Raw genomic sequence first — 21,449 nt, 5'->3', positions numbered from 1 at the left:
GGCAGGGAGGGAGCTGGGGGGGGGCAATGGTTCGGGGAGAAGAGATGGAGATGTACGGGAAGAGTGACGGATCCAAAATTTGAAGAGAGAGAGGAAAGAGAGATAACAACTGGGAGGGGGGGTCGAGAGGAGGTGAAGTGGAAAGGAAGATACAGAGATGTTGGGAAAAACTGACAGATGCAGCGATGGAATGGGAAATGGAAGGAGAGAGATGAGTGGTTAGAGGGTAGGGGTTAGTGAGTTTCCTCTGCATTTGGATGCGGAATGAGGCTGGTGGAGTCGGTGCTGCAGGAGGAGGAGAAGCAGAGCTGGGTGGATGAACATGGAAAAGCTTTCACTAAGTCTGGGCTCCCCACCCCCAGAACCCTGTGAGCTTTTAGAGGCCTCCCCAGGGACTCCACCACTTCTGCTGCTGCAGCAGCAGACTGACGGCCTGTCATAAGACACCGAACAGGAGCTCTTCAATGCAGTGCAGCTATGCGCGTGCACCTCTGAGCATGCACACACACACACACACACACACACACACACATATGCGAAGAAGACGCTAACAGTTTGCAGATTGTCAACCTGACGCCCAATTTCAGATAGTTGTTTTTTCAGTGCACTGAGGTGTGCGCACGTGTAATATTTTGTGTACATTTGTGTCCGACCGTGTGTAATTGTAAAAGTACGTGGATGTGTGATAATGTGTTGTCTCTTTCTGTGCGTCTGTGACTCTTGTTTGTGTTATGGTCTTTTTGCGGCTGTGTGTGCGCTCGCCTTGCTTGTCATTACCATTCAGGGGGAATGGATGGGGAGGGACAGGGGACATGCAGTGCTGACAGACAGACACCAGCTAGTGGAGAACTCTGACACATCATGAATTATGCAGGATACAGCTGCGGCAGGGCACATACACTTCAGTCATGGATATAAATGTGCGCAGGGCCAGCCATGTAATGTGTGCCCTGAACATGCAGCATAGCCCCAGGCTAGCACTATTCCTTATATGGCCTGGGTGAGAGATGGGCAAATGCTGGAATATTACATTTATTTTTCATCAAAATAGACATGAATTTTCTTCCTTGGCTTGGAGGAATTGAGAATAAAAATGTGCAATAATAGCTATTAGGATGATTCAGAGTTCAAACTAAATGCCTGTTAAAGCCTCTGATGTTTTGTTTTCTAACCTGCAGTGCTTGAACACCAGACAGTAGAGGTCTGCTACACAACTTAAGCTCACTTGAAAGAATGGGGAGGTCATTATTTTGTGATTGATCACTGTCCTGTGACTGATGTTTGATGTGGTAAAACAGACATACTGTGTGTCTTGTTGAAGTACAAGAACGATGATGTAGCTGCTGTGCTATTTGACTGTGACTCCGTTAAGTTTTTCTTTTCATTTGGGTCCATGCTGCAGAAGATTTTGTTTCTCATAACATTTGCAAAGTGCAGAGAAACAAGGTTGCCCATATAACTAAACAGAAATGAATTGTCCCAGCCTTGCTTCCAACATAAATCGATCTTAGAGGTTAAGACTGTTTCCTAAAAGGACACCTGTTCCAATGTTTCCATGCATGTCTAAAAACATCACTTAAGAGCAAATACACATTTACTATGCTATTTACCGACTTCTTCGCTGCTTTAAAACAGTAGGTGCCAGTGACTGCAATGCTCCTTCCTGTGTAGGCAAAGAAGAATTGATTTCCGTGAAACTGCAGTTTTATCCAAGTGTGAAACTATAAAGTTTATTAATAAATTGGTATCAAACATGGTATCGGATCGGTGCGATACCCGATACGTATTTTTGTCAGTATCAGTGTTAGTATAATTTCTGATCGATACTGGTATCGAAACAACTCTAGTATCATTACATGAACCATAACAGATCCATAAAGACACATAAAATACAAACCATAAATGTGAAAAATGACGCATGAGAGAACTTATAATCACTGAGAAGATAATGAAAGTATAGCTTAAAGTCAACAATCACAGCTTGCAGCATTTTACATGATAAATGTTACTGGGTGGAGGTGTGAGAAAGTAACTCCGGTGTTCTTCAAACAAATTGGCTGCTACATGTTACACTTGATCCAAATTGAGCCTCAAATTGCATGGTTTACTAAAAAAAAAACCAAAAAAAAACATAGGTGACTAATGCATATGAATAAAAGAAGAGAATAATTTAAAACAGAAAATAAAAGATCAGGAAAAGTGGCACTTCGGCAAGATAGGGTGAATATAATAATGAAAACATGTGCTTAGGCATATGTGAGCAAAAAGCCCTTTACTTCAAGGCTGCGCTATAAGGAACTAGTTTAAACTTCCGCCCATCAAAGTGCAGTCCTCATTGTGAAGGTTGAATATCATTGCTCTGGGTGCCTTTGCATAACTGATGAATCAGAGAATGGCGGATGTGGCCATGCACGTTTCATAGCCGTTTAATACAAATCGACGATTTCATGAATATTCTTATATCCTTGAAAAGAAGGTTCAAGAAATTCTTCCTATCCCTAGTAATTTCCATTTCCCCTGTCATGGCCTATAGGGCTGTTTATTTATTTATTGTTTGCACTTAAAGAGCTTCACTCAATGTTGCACAAAGCACACAGAAAATATCACTTTGGTCCTGATAAAAGACTAAATCATTAAATGTAATAAATAAAACCCATAAACTGTAAATGAACGATGCTGTAGTTTTGTCTGACAGAAGTTTAAGAGCGCCTTTACTGATAATGCTTTTTGTATATAACTAAGAAGATTTATAACACGGGGCATTATGATCGTCTTAGCTCTAAGAACCTCAGAGGAAACAGGGCCTGGGACTGTAAAGATTTTTTACCAGCTGATAGGCCCTGCATAAAATAATTGGACATAACGTCTGTGAACATCCTCTCCTCTGTTTAGGTCTCAGATGCGTGTTTATTGACTGAATTGCTGAACTGTTCCTGTGAGATGAATGGGAAGGTAGCCTTTGTATTTTAGCCTTTATTTTCAGCTCATTATCCTCTCCTTTCAAGCTCCTATACGCTTATTAGGATGCTTGGCCACTAGTTAAAATTTTCTGTCACTATGCTGTCAGTTCTGTAACTAATGGCCATCTCCGCTGTCCTTGTCTGGCCTCTTGCTAGCTTCTCAAAGGATGCAGTGGGCTGCTGGAGGGGTGGGGGGGGGGGGGAAGGGCATTTGATCAGATGTTGTGGATGGACACCCCTCCCTTTCATCTTTTAATTCATCTGCAGTCTTAAGTCCTCTCAAGCACTTTTAGTCAGCGGGGCAGAATCATACAGAGGATAGCTTGGCATCAACAATGTTCTTTAAGGACAAGGAGAAAGAGATTAAAGATTTTTATGTTTGGTGTTAATGATGCAATTCAGATTTGTGACTCCTACACACTCCTGGAGGGTTATGTTCAAGAGCGCCATCAGGGAGTCCTTGTGCATTACACCTACACGGTAAATTGATGTTTTATCAGTAGGCAAAACTCTCATTTTCTCAAGTCGAGATCATTTACCGGCACACTTCGTCTTCTGAATTGATACTCTCATAAAGAGACGTGATCCAAAGAGGAGAACGTTATGTTTATGTGAGTGAAATGGCGCCTTTTTTCATCAGATCTTCAATATTCTTTGTTTCCGCCATGAAATATTCAATGAGTTTTTATGCCCTTTTTTCTAACTTATGGGAAAAGAAGAAGGAGGAGGAGGAGGAGGGAAGGAAGGAATGTGCAGTATACGGACAAAGACAGTCAAGAAGTGAACAAAGAAAAGGATTTTTAATTATTGGGTAATAGCAGATGAGAGGAGATAAGAGGAGAGGAGAAAAGTGATGGGAAAAAGGAAGCTATAAGGTGGTGATTTATAATGAGGTATAAAAACGGAAGAGGAAAAATAGCAATGAAGAGGAGGAGGAGGAGGAGGTGGAGGAGGAGGATTGGAGGAGACAAGTGGATGGCCAGTGAGTTCATGAGGAAACTTTGAAGGCAGTGAGAGGAGGAGTGTTAAGCCCTGAGGTCACGCTGGCATATTGACTAGGACAGAGAGCAGAACGGGGCCAGACAAACAATTTGTTCCCTCAGACCTCATTTACATTGATGTCGAGCTCCAGGAAGCTTGTCAGTTTTAAACAGAAAGACACACAAGACAGACAAAAACTCAGAAGGCAGAAAAACAGACAAAACTACAGATAGGCCAGTAAACAGACAGCCAGGGTCACACAGGCTGGGAGATAAATAGCAAATAGAAAGAAATACAGATTAACAGATACAAGATGGGCTTCATGTGCATTAGAAACAGGCGTGTGCAGGTTGAACTGCACTGGGCAGAAGAGTTGCTATCAGTTGCTGATGCTTTGTTCATGTGTAATTTTAAATAGCAAGTGTGTCTTATACAATAGTTGGCAAGAAAAAAAAAAAAAACCATCACAACCTCAGCACAGTTGAAATCCCCCCTGGGCACCTCCCACCCGACACTCATGCACAGGTAGTGAATATTTAAAACCATATTAATTTTTTCACCCCTTGACAGCTCCCATGATGCATCACTGCAGCTCTCCCTCTCTCCCTCCTTTGCTCCATGATTTACCCACAAGGCCTGGGGGGCTGTGACTGTTTAAGCTCAAGCGGCTTGTTTAAGCACAATGATTATGTATTCATTATTTATTTAGAGACGGCCTTACAAAGCACTCACTCCATCACCAATAATTAGTGTGTCTTAATTAGGCCCTGCTAATGGCTGGAACTGTCGTTTAGCTGAGCACAACCTGCTGCTTCTACCTAAATGACACATCTCCTAGGGATAGCGTGCTGCTGTAGCTGCTGCAGTGCAGCGAACTGCGCCGGGCACCGGTCAGCTACATTGCTTTAGAGGCCAGCAGAAATTAAACTGCATGTTTTTCTCTGCTGCAACAAACAGATCGTCTTTCTTTTTTTTCTTTTTTTTTAGCATGGAACTGTCTACTGTATCTGTAGTGTAGCGCACTGCTACACAGTAAGAACATAACCCGCATTAGCTTTCCAGCCAATGTCCCTGATACATATCTTGTGTTGCACCTCGGGTTGTTGAATGAGCAACCAAACAACTACCTCTACTTTGAATGAGTGGCTTAGCTAATTAGCTAGTCAGCTGTAACACACTGAACACATTAAAAACTTAACAGCAAATGTCAAGTTCAGTCAGTTTAGATGCTAAATAGTGTAGTCCTTCTTATTAAACCTGCATTAACTGATTTTGTGGCCACTTAGAGCCAGATCAACAAGTTAATATAGAGGAGATGTCAACAAACAGTTGCACAATTACACATCTATCATACACTGGGCAATATTATCATTCATTTTTCATGTTTCTGTTCAGTTGTTACTCTTTGTGTTTCTACCACCTCCTCAGAAACAAATATTAGCTTTCTCACTAAGAACAGCTGTCTGCTGTGGCTGGAAAAGAGGTTGATAAGAGGGACGGTGAGAGACCAACACAGTAAAATTGTGGACTGGAAAACTAAGACACTGAGCTGAAGGACTCTGAGAGTTGGGTGATGATTCCCTGTGGGTATGTCACAACGAGCAACTCCTTTTATGTTAATTTCATAATTGTTAAATTAAAAATAATGACTAGTGCAGCCACTGTTAACACAACTGCTGTAGCCTTTAAGCTAAAAGGTAGCTACAGTGTACCCTCACAAGTTTGTATGTATTGCGTCTTCGTCTCCGTTGGCAGATGGCGTCCGTCCTCCCACTCAGAAGCTAAAGCAGCATTTCTGAAACTTTCAAAAATAAAACAATAACAATAACTTCTACACCACTGATGAATCTTTATTTCACTTGTACTTTAAAGGGTGGATGAATTGTACAGCTATAGGTAAGTGATACACAGTGATTCCATGCTGTATGCACCGATTGTTCACAAGGCTTGTTTCCAATTTTCCATGATTACTCATCCACTCTCCCACTCAAGTGCTCGCAGATATGGATTTGCTTTTCAGTGTCTGTTTCATCTCCAGGAACCCAGTGTGTAACTCAATTTGCTTCGGGTTTCATGATGATTGATTGATTATTTGAGTTTGCTCTTTCTCTTAATGAAGAGTGAGGACCGGTGACAATCACTCAATTACACTTTACTGTACATAAAAGAGCAGGGATCCGCAATCCATGTCTTGCCTTATCGCTGTGTCGTGTAGATGCCAGTAAAGGCTCTGTTTACATGATCATCAACCTAAAGGTTCTGCGGCCTTTTCTCAGGCATCATCTTAAATGTGATATGACATGACAAATTCAGCTCATTTTAAAATCCACTTATACAGTTTTGGCATCTGACTCAAGAGCAGGAGGGAAAGGTTCAGTTGAGATCCAGAGATGTTTCTGAATAATTCCTCCTGAAGCCTATATCAGGATTATCAGGTAGACCTCTGTGGAAATGGAAATGGATTACTGTACGAGTGAATGTACGTATGGCAGCAGTAGCTGGTCCTGCACTGAGTGATGCAACGCAGCAGAAGTGTATCCCAGCCCCCGGGGCTATCTGTCAGTCAAAGATGAGAAAAGAAATTGGGGAGGGAAGTGAGATTGGAGGAAGGAAAGAAGGAAAGAAGGAAGGGGTCAAAGCACAGGGCTGTACCTGTGCAGGATCAGAATAGGTAGCGAGGACAGTGTGAAGAGGTTGGAGGGAGCAAGAACGATAAAAGGGGGGGGGGGGGGAAGAACAAGAGGGCAGGGACGGACTAAACTCTAAACTCTGCCTTTTCCTGCTCAAAGTGAGAGCAAACTGCAAGGATGAGGGAAGGTGATGACGAGGGCGGCTCTGTTTTTGCCTCGGCTTTGAGACCCAGATAGACAGACAGGTGAAGTGAAAGAGGAACACGGGGAAAGGTGAAGGCAGAGGATAAAGAAAGAAAGCAGAGGGAGTTCACGGCAGAGTGGCATAACAAGCCCGGGAGAGTGCAGAGGAAAGACCGTCCGCTTGCTCCTTACTTTGTCTTCCGAGAGCTGCCTTAATAGAGCCCTTGTTTCCAGGCTGCCACTCACCTCACGAGCAGGATAACAGCAGTCAGTTCCGTCTCTCTTTCTCCCTCTTCGCCCATTCCTCCTCCTCTTCCCCTGCTTCTTCCTTTTACTCCTCTCCGTCTCCTCCGCCACCTCTTCTTTTTTGCTAATACGCTCGTTCTCCTCATCTAGCCCGTCCTCATCCTCCTCTCTGTGCGTAGGTATTTCTCTGTCAGTCTTTCAGTCACCGAGGTAACTCCAAAATAACTGTATTTCTGTGGCCTTGACCTCTCAAAGAGATGGAGACACAAAGACAGTTTTTATTTTGTTTGTGTAGTCGGTTTTTTTTTTCCCAATGCAGAGATTGGAAAAAATCATTTACAAGAGAAAATACTGCAAAATCCACATCTATGATTCAACAAAAGCACAAGCCTCATGATTCAGTAGAGACAGAGCTTTCAAGCAGCGCCCTTGTCTGATTGTCATTGCTGATGATTTAATTACAATGATCTTCCATTATCATTTACGCACGATGATAAAAGAGAAGGGGAGACTTGTGCGAGCGCCTCGTAGCTTCGCTGTACCTCACACATTCAATCTTGTCGAGTCCGAGAGTTGCGACAACAGTGACTTTCACCCTCCTAAAACACAGCAGCACTTTAAAAGTTGATTTGACAGCAGCCTGAGAAGCGTCGAGCCATAATTGTAGCTGACAGGTTTGGCTCAGATAAAAGAGGAGAACGACAGATCTTTTGTTGAGGGTGTAACCCGCTGTTGTTACAAGCCCGACAGTCGAGCTTTTAAAAATGCCTGAATGAAACTGGCTGAAAATAACCCATTTGCATATTTTTAGACTTACTTCACCGTCAGTGTCTGTTATAAATAGTATCTAACCGCTCAGTTGTACTTTGAACAATTTCATACAGCCATATTGGTGAGAAAAGGATGATTCAAACTAATTCTTGATTTTTTTTTTTCATATATTGGCAAGATAACTCATGCAGCTTTCCCCCTGAAAGCCTCTCTGTGCTTTTATCATGCCGGAATTCACAGGCAACAAAGAGCATTGGATATTCCTCTTCAGGAGTGGGGAGAATGTATATTAATTTTCAAAGATAGGCTAGTTATAGCATTTGCTGTAGACTCATGATTTTTAAGCAGTGTCCTTTTAACCCAGCTTTGCTGTCCTAAGGGGGTAAAATGAGGTGCTCTGCTCTCACCAAACTAATGCAATTAGTGAAATGAGAGCTTTAAAGTCTGCCACAGCAAAAGAGAGAGAGAGAGATACAGAGAGAGAGAGAGAGAGAAAGCTGAACCTGACCAGTGTGGAAAACAGAAAAAAAAAAAAAAAAAAAAAAAATGAATATGCTGTAGGTTTTTTTAGCAAACCTGCAGCTGACTCAGACAAATGCGGGTAATTTTTAAATAGATAAGGCCCTAATCTGCGGGACATTTGATCAACGGTTAATCTGCTGCAGAAATTCTATTAAAAGGCTGAGGGCTCATTAGCCAATAGATCTTAATCCCATTACTGCCTGGGCGGTGGGGGACCATGAGCCCGTCTGTCTGTCGCTCTGTGGGGGATACTGTTGCAGGCAGTCGTAGAGAAGGTCAGACACGGCACACTGCCATTTTCATAATGAGAGCAGAGCATCATGCATCATGCGCAATCATAAAAAAGCCATCAGCGGCTATGCAGACACATTTAATCACGGTGCATGTCTGGGCCTAACATATTTAGCCCTACTGTGTAATAACAGGCTTTATTTCCTCTCTGGTGTGGGCTTGGCCCGTACTTTAATTAAATATAATCTGAAACATCAGAGTGATCTGTTTCTCTGTGCCTATTAGGCTCATTGTTGAAAATTATATCAGATTCTTCTTGGTTGATGTCTGTAGGAAAGTTTCAGGGTTGACCGTTGGCCTGTTATGAACAGATAGGAAGCGCGGATATAAAAAAAAAAGAGACGAATAGAGGAGGAGGGGACGAGGGTAAAAGAAAAAAAAGTATTAAAGACAAGAGCTGAAGACGGAGGCAGAGTCAGGGATATTTCTAAGTGCAGCTCTGTGAAAACAAACACAAGCTCCGTCTATTGACAACCACCCACAGGCTGTGGTAGAAGCCTTTCGCTGAGCTTCTTCACATGTCACCTCATAGAAACTCTTCATGTCCAAACAAAGTTCAATAAAAGTGTGCACACAGACCTCTGGATTCGTTTGTGTGCCGGCATGTGTTGGAGGATTAGACTGTATGGGACTTTTACTGGCATTTCAAAATACAAGCCCGTTACAAACTCTGCCTCCTCAGAATAGGCTTTTTATATTAGATTCATTCATTCCCTGCTATCTTTTATTGATGCAGATGTCCTTCTCTGGCTATGCAACTATGCTTGATCAATAAATCCTATGGACTAGATTCAATCAAATGCTAGTCACGTTGTTTTATCAATTATGAATCAGTCAATGTTGAATATGCCTACCAGGCAAGAATGGAGCTCAATAGCCCATTCACTGTAAGGAGCATATTTTGAAACCAACATGATGCTGATTGTATATGGCTTCTCTTCTCTTCTCTTCTCTTCTCTTCCCCACTCTCCTCCACTCTTCTCCTCTCTTCTCCTCTCGTCTCCTCCCCTCAGATATTGATGAGTGTGCCGACGGCTTTGTCGAGTGTGATAGTAAATCCACTTGTGTCAACTTGCCCGGCTGGTACCACTGTGAGTGCCGTGATGGCTACCATGACAACGGCTTGTTTTCTGCCAATGGGGAATCATGTGTAGGTGAGTTGCCCACCTTTGCTTTCTTTATACAAATGTGTAAAAATATGGTGAAGAAAAGTATGAATTTTCCTCCAGTTTTAAAAATTGCCACTTGATAAGAATCTTTTTTTTTTTTTTTTCTTAACAGTTCACACCAAAATCCCCAAAAAACACACATGTGACTTTATCGTGTGTAAAGCATACAGTCATACAGTAAAGTCCTACAGTATGTGAACACATCAGTTTCACATGTCCTTTTTATATAAGGAACTTGTGAATTTATGATATGAAACAGCATGTTGTATGTAAAAATTTACACGTTAAAAAATTATTTTTAACAGAAATGATTTCCCAATTTTTTCCCTTTTTCCAGGATAGTTTATCCCCATACATGTTTATAACATTTAAATATTTAATTGTGTCCAAAATTTAAATTTGTGTGTGTAAGTGTCTGAACTTTTGAAGTTGTGATGCCACTCAACTGGATTGGAAACGTATATTTTTTACCTCAGGTTTTTGACTTCTTTCACCCAAATCAAGTCTAAACTCTGGGTCATACCTTTTAGCATTGCAAGAATAGGGCCTTTTTTTTTGCATCTTATAGCTCCACAATGTCCCATTGATGGAAAACGCCCCATTAATTTTCCATTGAATGGCTTTTAATTGTACATCCTCTTCTCCTCACAGTCTTCTCTTTGATTTCTTTTGTTCAGAATTGAGAAATTAGAGTTACAGAAGCAAGCGCTGAATACAGCGTCTCTTAATTAGCCAAAACTCGGTTGAAATATGTGAGTCATGCGCCATCTAAAATCTTGTTTTATAAAATGTTTTGTTACACTTGTGTAAGTAATGATACGATAGGATCGGTATGTCATTATCAGTGTGTTTTTCTCCCAAATACATCAGCTTTATTTTTGCAGCCTGTTCATTTTCTGGAACAGTCTCTCTGATACAGGCTGTCAGGAGAAGTGTCAGCTGTCAAAATGGAAACCCTCAATCTACAGTAACATCGAAGCATTGCCTTTAACAATAGTGCCTGCGCTGCTCCACTCGTTGACCCCATCGTGGCTGTCAGTTTGAGCTGGGAGAGGCAGGGAAAAAAAGCACATTAAAGGCACTCTCAAAAAACCTAACCTGTCTGTGTCTAACAAAGCAAAGTTATAATTTGACCAAAAGTGGGTTTCTAGGTTACATTACAGTTGTATACTGTATATTTTCCCCAAGATCTGGAAGCTGTTTAGTTGCTGCATTTTACAGTTGCATTTGAAGCTCTGACACTCTTGTGTTGAGCAACTTATGGCTGCAGAGAGCGGGTTAGTGTTTTGTTCAAGAAAGGAAACTGCACGTCAGCCCAATGACACATGTTGAATTTGTAACCATATTGCGACAGGACAGGCTTTTTTACATCGTCTCCGTGTTACTAAAGCAACATTACCAGGCTTGTAATGAAAAAATCCACAAGTCATAAAGAAACTGTGTTATCTGTACGGAGCATATGTGTGATGTCATCTTTTTTGTGCTCTCCGCAGACATTAATGAATGCAAGACGGGGAGGAACACCTGTGCCAACGACACTGTGTGCTTCAACCTGGAGGGAGGCTATGACTGCCGGTGCCCCCACGGGCACAACTGCACCGGCGACTGTATCCATGACAACAAGGTCAAGCACAGTGGGCAGATCTGGGTGCTGGACAGCGATAGGTGCTCTGTGTGCTCCTGTCAGGTAAGAAACAGAGGGCGATGGACACGGAGAACATAGAGACAAAGAAAGCTGAGAGAGAAATACCAAGACAGACGGAGAGTAACAAATCAGAGGTATATGGGTTAGTTGTAACAGACAAGTGGAACAAAGAACAACAAAGCACCTGTACACCTCTCCTTCCCCATGAAGGATGCAATCTCCCACAGGGCCAATCAGCAACAAATGTCACCTTGTCTTGTCCTGTGAACATACTGCTCCACTTTAACCAATCACTGACATTTTGAAAAATGCTGAAGCATAGTGGCGCAGCGGATGATATGCTTAATTTGATTGAAGTCACGACAATCAATTGTTGTGGAGCATTCTCAAGGTCAAAACGTGGTAACTTTGATGTGTAAATTTGCACCTAGTTGACCTTTAAAGGGGAATTCATAATGTGGAGTCCAAAATATAAAATTTCCTCGGCGAATGCTGTTTAATTCATGACTGTTTCATTCACTACTTCTCTAAAGTGTGCACTCAGTCATGATACATGATTAAGTGGATAGTGTAACTGTGTGTTCTTAAAGCTGAACTAATCACCGTTTTAAATGTGTCTGAGGTCTGAGAGGGGTCACCTGCAGTGACAAACCCACAGAAAATTATTATTATTATCAAGTTTGCGCTCCCCCTGTAAACACACTCTGATGCAGCACCTGCTCAGCTAATCCAAACAGCAGACAGACAAAGTAGCTTCTAAATGTTGAACATAGTGGAGCATCTAGCAGAGCTTAAAGGAGTGAAAAGGCGGCCAGAGACACAACTCTAAAGGAATGCTAATGTTGCTGTCATCAGGAACCTGTTTTTTAACAAGTTCACCATATAAACTATAAAAGTTGATAATATGTCAATAAGTTGATAATATGTTTAGTTAAACATTTTATTAAAAAAAGAGGTACAACTCACCAGGCTCAGTCTTGGATGTTGTCTGCAAGCTAGCTGAAGCTAGTGAGCTAGCTTCTGCTATTGCCAATATAGAATAAAGAATGTAAAATGTCACAACTGAACAAACAAAAACATGCGGTAGGGGCAAGTAGTGCTCACAAATTTAATCCAATTCTTCTCAAAATGAAAGACTGTGCCAGTTTTCACGCTTTATCCTCGTTCAGTAATTCAGGAGATTTGTAGGATTTAAGTTGCATGGAAAGATTCAGTGCAGATGGAATCACTGCTACATAGAAAAAACACTGATGTGACGCTGCTGTTGACAATGACAGTGATGCCAAAATGATGAGAAATTTAATTAAAGTACATGAGCTATACATAGTGATTTTTAAAGGTCTAGCTGAGTGACTCAGGCGTTTGATGTAGCTGTTTTGATTGATTTCTGACACCAAAGTGACAAGGCATCTGGGAACAGTTGGTCCAGAAAACTCATTCCATCATCCCAAAAACATATTTCTTTCATGATTATCAGGTCACGGACCAGTCATACTTTGCATTTCAGCTTTTCACTCAACCTAATGCCAAGTGTCTGGCAGTAGTGGAAGGTGATTATAGTGGATTAGTGTCGGTAGTGAATGATCAAGCAGCAAATTATTCATTTGATTACAAAGGACCAGGGCAGAAATGGCTCCCTAATTAAATAAGTCATATTAATTGATTTGAGAGATGGAAGAGCTGCCTGTCAAAATTAGTCATATTGAGCGGTTGAAGGAGCAGAGGAGTAAACATGTTATTGTTTTGGAGATGGGCGGACACAGCTGGATATTAGATGGAGAGCTGCAACTAAGTGATGGGGGAAACCAAGGTCAAACATCTCAGAAAAGACAAAGACTGCGTGGTGTCCAGACTGAGGTCATGCAATATGCAAATCCTTCATTGTTTCAGTCTGCTTGGAGCAGCAGACGGGTGGGGTTTACCGCATCAGTGCATTTGTCAGCGGGGGTTGCTAATTTCTAAAACATTTCAAAAATTAAAATACTTTTAATTAATTGCCGTAAAAAAATCAATTTACAGAAACTCTGGGTATCGCTGCGGTTCATGGGCACTGAGGTGGTCCAGAATCCTAAATGAGGTGGCAACCAATTTTAAACTGTGCACATTGAACAACCTGCAGATTTAAGTCAATTAACTGTCATCCATTGTGTAAATATTTGTTTGAATACTTGAATGCTCATGATTACTTATTTTGATGTATGCGGCTCACTGATACTAGACACTTGATCAACAGCCCTAAATGTCATAGAAACAGTGAGGACTTACTCTTCCTGTAGTGGCAAACTAAAGGAGAATCGATACAAAAGCAACAAGTTGAACCTGTTCCTATCGTCATTTTTTTCCTACTGTACATCAAAGATCAGTAGTATTGTGTCTGTGGGCCTTAATTATCAATTATCATTTGTCAAAGCCCAAACTGATATATTCATATGTCTTGTTTTGCCCGACCATGGCTCCAAACCCCAGATACGTTGTTTCATTATCATAGAAGACTAAGAAAACCAGCAAATATTCACATTTGAGAGGCTGGAACCAAAGAATTTGGGGGCAAATATCCTTTAAAAAAATTACTCTAATCGATTCAGTATCAAAACGCTGTAGTTGCTGATGAATGGTTTTCGTGTGTCTGCCCAGCATTGTGTCTGAAATAAACATTACTACATTCATTTTCTTTATGGCTTACACAGTTACTCATAAAAAGTAGCAACAGCAGTGAGCAGGAGAGAAATATGTGACAAAAACTGAGCTCAGACCCACAGCGGCTCTCATATGTGGAAGGCACCTTAAATCACCGAGACAACAAGACAGCAAAGTAACACTTCTTCAAACACCACGCTGATGAACAGGAAACCCTGAAGAACTGCTGTTCATCAGTATTCAGAAAATATATCCCAGTTTTGGTGTCTTGTCTATTGTGCGAGCTGAGGCCGACTAACCACGAAACACAGGTTCAAAACAGTAGCTGGGGACGAGCTACAGAGCCTTTAGTACAATATTTACGATCAACATACATGTTTAATGATCCCATTAAACAAATGGCCTTGTCTGTGCTTGCGTGTATATAATTGTGTGCTCATGCCTGTGCGCAGCCCCGTGTTCAATGTTTCATTTGTGCTCGTGTTTGTGTGTGTGTTTGTGCTCTGCGCCTCAGGCCGGCCAAGTCATGTGCCGCAGGATGGTGTGCGACTGCGACAACCCCAACGCCGACCTGTTCTGCTGCCCCGAGTGCGACCCTCGACTGAGCAGCCAGTGCCTGCACCAGAACGGCCTGCTCACCTACGGCAGCGGGGACACGTGGGTGGAGAACTGCCAGCAGTGCCAGTGCCTGGTGAGTAGGGACGCATACATTAACCCCCCCCCCCTTTTTTTTTTCCACCTTGTGTTTATGAAATTTACACGGCAGGAATTTAGTCAATGCTTTAAACCAGAGCCATTTAGCATACAAAAAGCATTCATTGCTGTGCCACAGAGCCCACACGATGAATGTGACAAATGTCTCTGTGGAAATGCTCACGAATGAGAGATCAGCTCTGCAAAGAAAGTCAAGGAGAGAAGTTTTGTGGCCAGAGAGGGGGAGTGATTAAGAGGTGAATAGGAAGGCAGCAGAGAGGAGAAAATGAAGATTGGTTTTCATCTCGTGGCAGAAGAAAAGGGGGGAGTGAGTGATTAGTGAGATTTTAAAGAATTCAAAAGGACCCTCTGCTCTGTTCTCTGCTGTGATAGAATTATACTTTTTTTTTTTGAAGGATACTTCCAAGGTTAAGAGAACAGGAGAAAATGTGTGCGCGTGTCTAGCGAGTGGGAGGGTGTCACAGTGTGTGTACCATCTGTGTGTGCTTTGAGGAGCTCGTACAAAGTGTGTGCTTTTGTTGATCGATGACTTATTTGCTGTTTCCGTGGCTTCGAGCGTCCTCTTCATGCGATCCTATTTCTCAGACTAAAACAAAATAACATTTGCGTTCTCCGCATGAATATTTCACAGTGAGACATATGCACTGTTTTCTTCGTGTTGACATCTTCAGCTGTGTGGACCCTTTCTAATGTTTAGGCTGTGCTGCTGTTTCAACCTTTTCATGAATGTTTTTCCCAATCAGCTTGACAAAAACCGTAAATCATTCTACCTGTGTTGCCCCCTCCCACTGCGTAGATATATGCACATGAAATGCAAATGTCATGCTTTACATTCTACCCCACTGTCTCGTCTCACTCACACTCAGCTCTAACACACACCCACACCAGTGTCACCCCCTCTGTTCAAGTGACTCACAAATCATCTCCACTGTGGATCTCAGACAAGCACTTTACAACTCCTTTTTCTTTCTGCTTTTTTTTTTCCTTGCTTTTTGTTGCTTTTAAAGATTAGTCATACTTGTAGCTAATATAAGTTGGCTCCAGTCTGACAGATTTATGGTCTGAGCAGCAACAGCGATGCCTTTTCCTTCCTCCCCCTCCCCGCCATTGTAATACTGTCCTGATGCTCGGACCTGAGGGCTGCTTTTTTGGATTTCTTACAGCAAGCCATTATACGAGAGCTCGAAAAATCACCGCTCAGCTGAGAGGCAGCAGGGAAGCACAGTCGGCTGAAAATGGGTTCGCTCTGCTTCACTCTCGCCGAGGCTCCTGCTCACTATAGGCACTTATATATGTTGACACAAGCAGACACAAACACATTGGAGAACAAGGGGCTCGTCTGTTGAGGCAAAACAGAGCTGCAACAGGCAAACACACACACACACACACACACACACACACACACATACACACACACACACATCTACAATGTACAAACATGATGTATGTACATTGTATACACATGCACACAGCCGTGTACTCACGTTTGAGAATGTAGGCACACCTGTCACCGTGGCAACATCCTCTCAGACATCCATGCATGCGCACAGAAGGACATAAAATACACTCAATTAAAGATTCACGGAGAGGAGAAGACACGCAAAGGAAAAAGGACCACCAGCCACCAAGAATAAAGAGTGAGCACTTGAAAGGGCGAGGGAGAAGGCTGCAGTGCGATACCATACAGGGACTCCGGTGGCGTGACAGGGACGTGAAATGAACCTTGAATGCTCCTACACTTAACAGAGCCTCGGCTGTTCAGGCTCAGCAGGGGCCTTAAAATACACAGTGACAGCAGGCAGATGGGCAAAACATTCTCTCAAGACCAAGATGTGAATCCTTTTCTGCTGGCCGTGCAATCATTTGAAATCAAGAGTTTGGCCTTTGCAGAGAAACTGTGCACACATGGGCCACTTGTGATTTGCTATCTTGTTCAATCGCCAGAATATTCCCAAAAAAAAAAAAAAAAAAAAGCATTGAGTTCCTTAGCCATAGGTTGTACTTTAGGTCGAGAGACATAAAAGAAGGAGTGTGATAGTTGCCAGCTAATTCCCGGGCAAAGATAAATGTCACTTTTTTTATATCCTGGAGGCATTTTGTTACAGCAAGTCCTTACATCTGTCCATGTAAAGGCAAAGAGATTAAATTGCAGAGAGATACCATGGACACTGAATGCAAATTCAGATTTAAATAATAACCTTCCAAAATACCGCAAAGAAATGAAAGAGCAGCTCCAGTTTTTGCTTTGATCAAGTTAACACGTCCACACTGTTTCTGTGTGAAAGGCAAATAAGAGCTGATTGTATGGCAAATCTCTTCCTCCTTTGTGATCATAGGCCACATCTGCATAAACAGACAAAGACGACAGTGTCCCTTATCGCAGTGTGGGACAGATACCTGAGGCTGCATTCAATCCCTCCCTCTGGCTACGGGCAAAGAGTGCCACTCGGGGGGATTTCCCACTTCAAATGTTTACACACTACATGGAGGCAGGGAGTGGGTATTAGCCCTGCGTGAGCCTGTGCTTTAAAACCAGGCTAATTTACAACGACATTTCTGAAATGCTGAACCACACAATTTTCAGTGATATTAAATATCCCCTGTGGGACACTCGCATTAAGCCCCTTGTAACTTAATGTGTGTGTGTTTGCGTTTTGTATCTCCTTGTGTGTTTAAACATACAAAGTTTGAGTTCATATTTCATTTGCCAGTAAGGTGTGAAGCAGAAACGCTCCTGTGTGACAGCGTAAAAGAGAAGAAGTGGGTCAGGCCAGAGAGATGGAACATACAGCAGGATGTGTCAATTTGGCCAAAATATATAAATATATATGACTGTTTTCTCACTGGAAAACCGCAGCAGGAGAAATCCAATAAGGCTTTCTGTGCTGAAAGTTTGCTGTGAGATTAATATTGGAACAACAATAAGAGAGGGGGACTAGAACAAGTCAATTAAAACACTGGAGCATTTACCTCCACAGTCTGAGAAAAAAAAAATTGCTGACTGTGTTGGAAGATTGCTCTGCTCATCTATATTTTCTAGGTACCTTAACAACTTTTTTTTTTCTTCTTTTTTTTTAATCAGGTGGGGGACGCTCCCCCTAGCATGCAAACACAAAGCGTCAGGAGAAATATGTGTATTTGCATGAGCAATGTGTCTAGGCATGGAAAATGCAGTAGCGCCTTAGCAGAGATTATCCTGAACTTTCTCCTTCTTTCTCTCTCTCTCTGCCTTTCTGTCTGTCTGTCTGTCTGTCTGTCTGTCTGTCTGTCTGTCTGTCTGTCTGTCTGTCTGTCCATCACAAACTCTCCCTCCCTCCACCTTTACAGCAGGGGCAGGTGGACTGCTGGCCTCTGCCGTGCCCGCCCGTGGACTGTGAGTTTACCGTGGTGCCTGAGGGCGAGTGCTGTCCCCGCTGTGTCACCGACCCCTGCCAGGCCGACACCATCCGCAACGACATCACCAAGACGTGCATGGACGAGCACAACATCTCACGCTTCAGCGGCTCCTCCTGGATTAAACATGGCACCGAGTGCACCCTGTGCCAGTGCAAGGTAAGGTGCCAGGCCCCGCCAGCAGCTTCCAGCCAGCAAATTATAGTTCACCTACCGAGAAGCCTGGCTTAGTGCTTTTCAGAAAAAAAAAGAGAGTACACCGTGGTCCAGACTTTGCATTGTGTAGGCAATTTGTGCATCTTTAACGCCTCATGGCTGTATCTATGACACGTGGTGATAAATATGTCTGGAGGTGTCAATGCAGCTGTGTGTGTGCTGATACCGATCTGCACGCAAACCTTATGCTCACAGAAAACAAACATTTCACCAAATTTAAGAGAGCAGTGATAGAAGGGGGCAAAAATTGAGATGCAGCCTAATGAAATGAGTAACACCCCTCACCCCCTATATATTTTGCAAACAAAAACACACAGTTCCACATGATAGTGATGGCATCGAGAGAAAATCTGATATTCACACTAAGGATGTGACAGCTGCTGTTTTTTATTCAAAACCATAATAGGGAGCAGAGAACAGAACAAATAAGATGCGATGCTCCATTTGAGAATTATTCACTTTCAAATGTCCAAGTGTTCTATCACTGCTCTTTGTTAATAGCTTGACATCTTGGGAAATACGCTTATTGCTTTCTTGGAAACAAATTAAAGGAAAACCCTGAATAAATGAGGGGGACATGGGAGACATAACCAATGCAGATGCTTCCACAGAGGTGCACAAATGCTGGGCAGGTCCAGTTGATTCTGATTTTGTATCAAGATGGCAAGAGGAAATGATTTAAATGACTTTGAAAGAAGGTTCATTGTTGGGACACCAATTGAGCTTCACTCACAAAGATGCTCATCTGGCTGGTGTTTGAGTAGGAACAGTGACTAAAGGGACATCTGTATTTATATCTATGGGACATATGCTAGTAAACAGTGTTTTAACTGTCAGCAACAACAGTTACATACAGAGGGATATTATAGGGCTGCGGTGCATAAACCCCTCATTGTGAAGATGAATGCGAATTTGAGAGTTTGGGTGGTGCAAAGACCATCAGCAACGGTTTACAGAGATGTGGAAAAAATGATATGGTCAGATGAGTCATGCTTCACCATGTTCGCCGCAAGTAGGCGTGTGCATGTTTGGCATACGCAGTGTGGTACAGGCCTCAGGCTTGTCTCCTACAGTGAGGGGGTCTGGTGGCTCTGTTACGCTGTGGGGAGGCATTTTGCTGTCATGGTTTGGATCCGCTTGTCTCCTTAGAGGGAGGGGTGACTGCAAATCAGTACAAAGTTGTTTTGAGTGATCAGTTTTTATCCTATGATGATGGGAGTGGTCTCCTCCAGGACGACAGTGCATCCATCCATAGGGCACTAGAGGTCATTGATGAGCATGAAATTGGTGTGAATCCTATGCTATGACCTTAGCAGCCACCAGATCTCAGCTCAATTCAACACCTATGGGAGACTTTGGACCGACCTGTTAACGCTGTCCACCACCATCATCAAAACACAAAATGAGGGAATATCATTTGGGAGAATGGTGCTCATTCTTCCTGTAGAGCTCAGAGATTTGTAGGATCAATGCCATGGCACATTGAAGCTGTTCTGGCATGTGGTGTCCCAACACCTTAACAGAGATACTTTGTTGGTTTTTCCTTTAATTAGTCACTGGTCTGTATCTGTTTGCTAAATATGAAGCTACAAACAGTTAGATTAGCTAAGCATAAAGACTGGAAACAGGGAGAAACAGCTAGCTTGGCTCAGTCCAAAGGTACCAACAGCACCTCTAAAGCTCTCATATATCTCTCATTATATCCATACAAAAACGTGTGTAGAAAGTGTAAAAATGACTGGAGATATAACTACCTTAAGTCTCCCCTTGTTGCCTGGCAACCTCACAGTAATGACAAGACAGCTGTTTCCATGCGTTACGCTAGGCTGTGTTAGCCGTGTGCCGGCTGTAAGTCCCTATTTTACGGATATGAACGTGGCATCGATCTTCTCATCTCATTTTCAGCCCAACGGCAACAAGCATACTTCCCAGAATGTTGAATCATTCCTTTAAATAAAAATGAACTGAAACCTTGGACCAGGAGTAACCTGCACTGAGAAAACATCTGTCAGCCCCTCGTCTCTTGGCCTCTGGTTCAGTTACAGCAGGGAGTCACAGTCTGCTCTCTCCTCTGCAATGTGTTAAACAAGCAGACATGTTTGCACACACAGTACTTACAGGATATGGAGAGTCATATTGTCTATCTAGAGAACTGAAACAAACTGGTAGAATTGGTTCTAGTAAATCAGGTGGAGAAATCTGCCCTCCACTAGTTTTCACTATAAGACTTGTGGAGTTTTGTAGAACAGTCAGGGAGAGAGTAAACTACGCAGGCGAATATCCCCTTCATTACCAATTGTGAGTGTAAATTGTTTGCCTCAGCTTTAGGACTAATCCACCAACCAAGACTGACTCGCTTTCCAGAGTTTCTAAGATAACATATTCTCCCCCTGCCTGCCTGGCAATGATGTCCGCATCTTAGACAAAAGACTGCAGCATTTCTCGAGGGACAAACTGATAAATATTCAAAGTCTTTATGCCATCTTTTCAAAAAATGTCAAAGATTTACACTGAATTCAAATGCACGAACGCAGACTTAGCGTTTTGGAACGTTGCTTCTTCCAGTGCAGTCTGTTTTATGGCATTCTGATTAGGTCCGTGTGGCGATTTAGTTCATACAGTGCTGTCCCTGCAAACCTTTAGGGATCCAGGGAGTTTATCACTCCCCTAAGTTTAAAGCAGAATAACTCTGTGACCATTCGCATTTGTATTCTCAGTAGAATATCGCCGCCTTGGATCAGTTGGTGCCAAAATGATTCCCAGAGCAATCCTAAATGCCAAATTCAGTCTGTATTCTGCAGCGCCACCTCCACCACCTGAAAATATGATCTGCTGAGCTTCAAAAAGAGTTTGCCTGAGGTTAAAGTGTGACAATAATCCAATCATGTGCCTTCTCTCTCCTCTCATTTCCAGAATGGACACATCTGTTGCTCAGTGGACCCCATGTGCCTTTAGTCGTGGCAGACCTGAAGGCACCTGTACAGTGTTCTCCATGTAAAAAAAAAAAAAAAAAAAAAAGTAACACCACCCCTATGTCTCTTCACTATCCTCCTCACAGGTGTGGGTCACATAGCGTTTGCATTGTTGGGAT

At 42.6% G+C, this 21,449-nt stretch overlaps 1 protein-coding gene across 1 annotated transcript in view; it reads left to right on the top strand.

Moving 5' to 3' along the window:
* The window catches only part of nell2a (neural EGFL like 2a), an 81,080-nt gene extending 59,631 nt beyond the window's left edge, over positions 1-21,449 (top strand). Inside the window, exons 16-20 of the mRNA XM_023400381.2 lie at positions 9,598-9,738; positions 11,247-11,440; positions 14,550-14,726; positions 18,077-18,301; positions 21,272-21,449. Coding sequence (XP_023256149.1) covers positions 9,598-9,738; positions 11,247-11,440; positions 14,550-14,726; positions 18,077-18,301; positions 21,272-21,313 — 779 coding nt within the window. The 3' untranslated portion in view covers positions 21,314-21,449. The remainder of the gene's footprint in view (positions 1-9,597; positions 9,739-11,246; positions 11,441-14,549; positions 14,727-18,076; positions 18,302-21,271) is intronic.

This window comes from Seriola lalandi, unplaced genomic scaffold (genome assembly GCF_002814215.2).
Source record: "Seriola lalandi dorsalis isolate HSWRI2012SDOR001 ecotype SW California unplaced genomic scaffold, Sedor1 jcf7180002052274, whole genome shotgun sequence".
NCBI classification, from domain to species: domain Eukaryota; kingdom Metazoa; phylum Chordata; class Actinopteri; order Carangiformes; family Carangidae; genus Seriola; species Seriola lalandi.
Note: the sequence above shows the minus strand (reverse complement) of the source record. Positions and strands in the feature narration are given on the sequence as shown.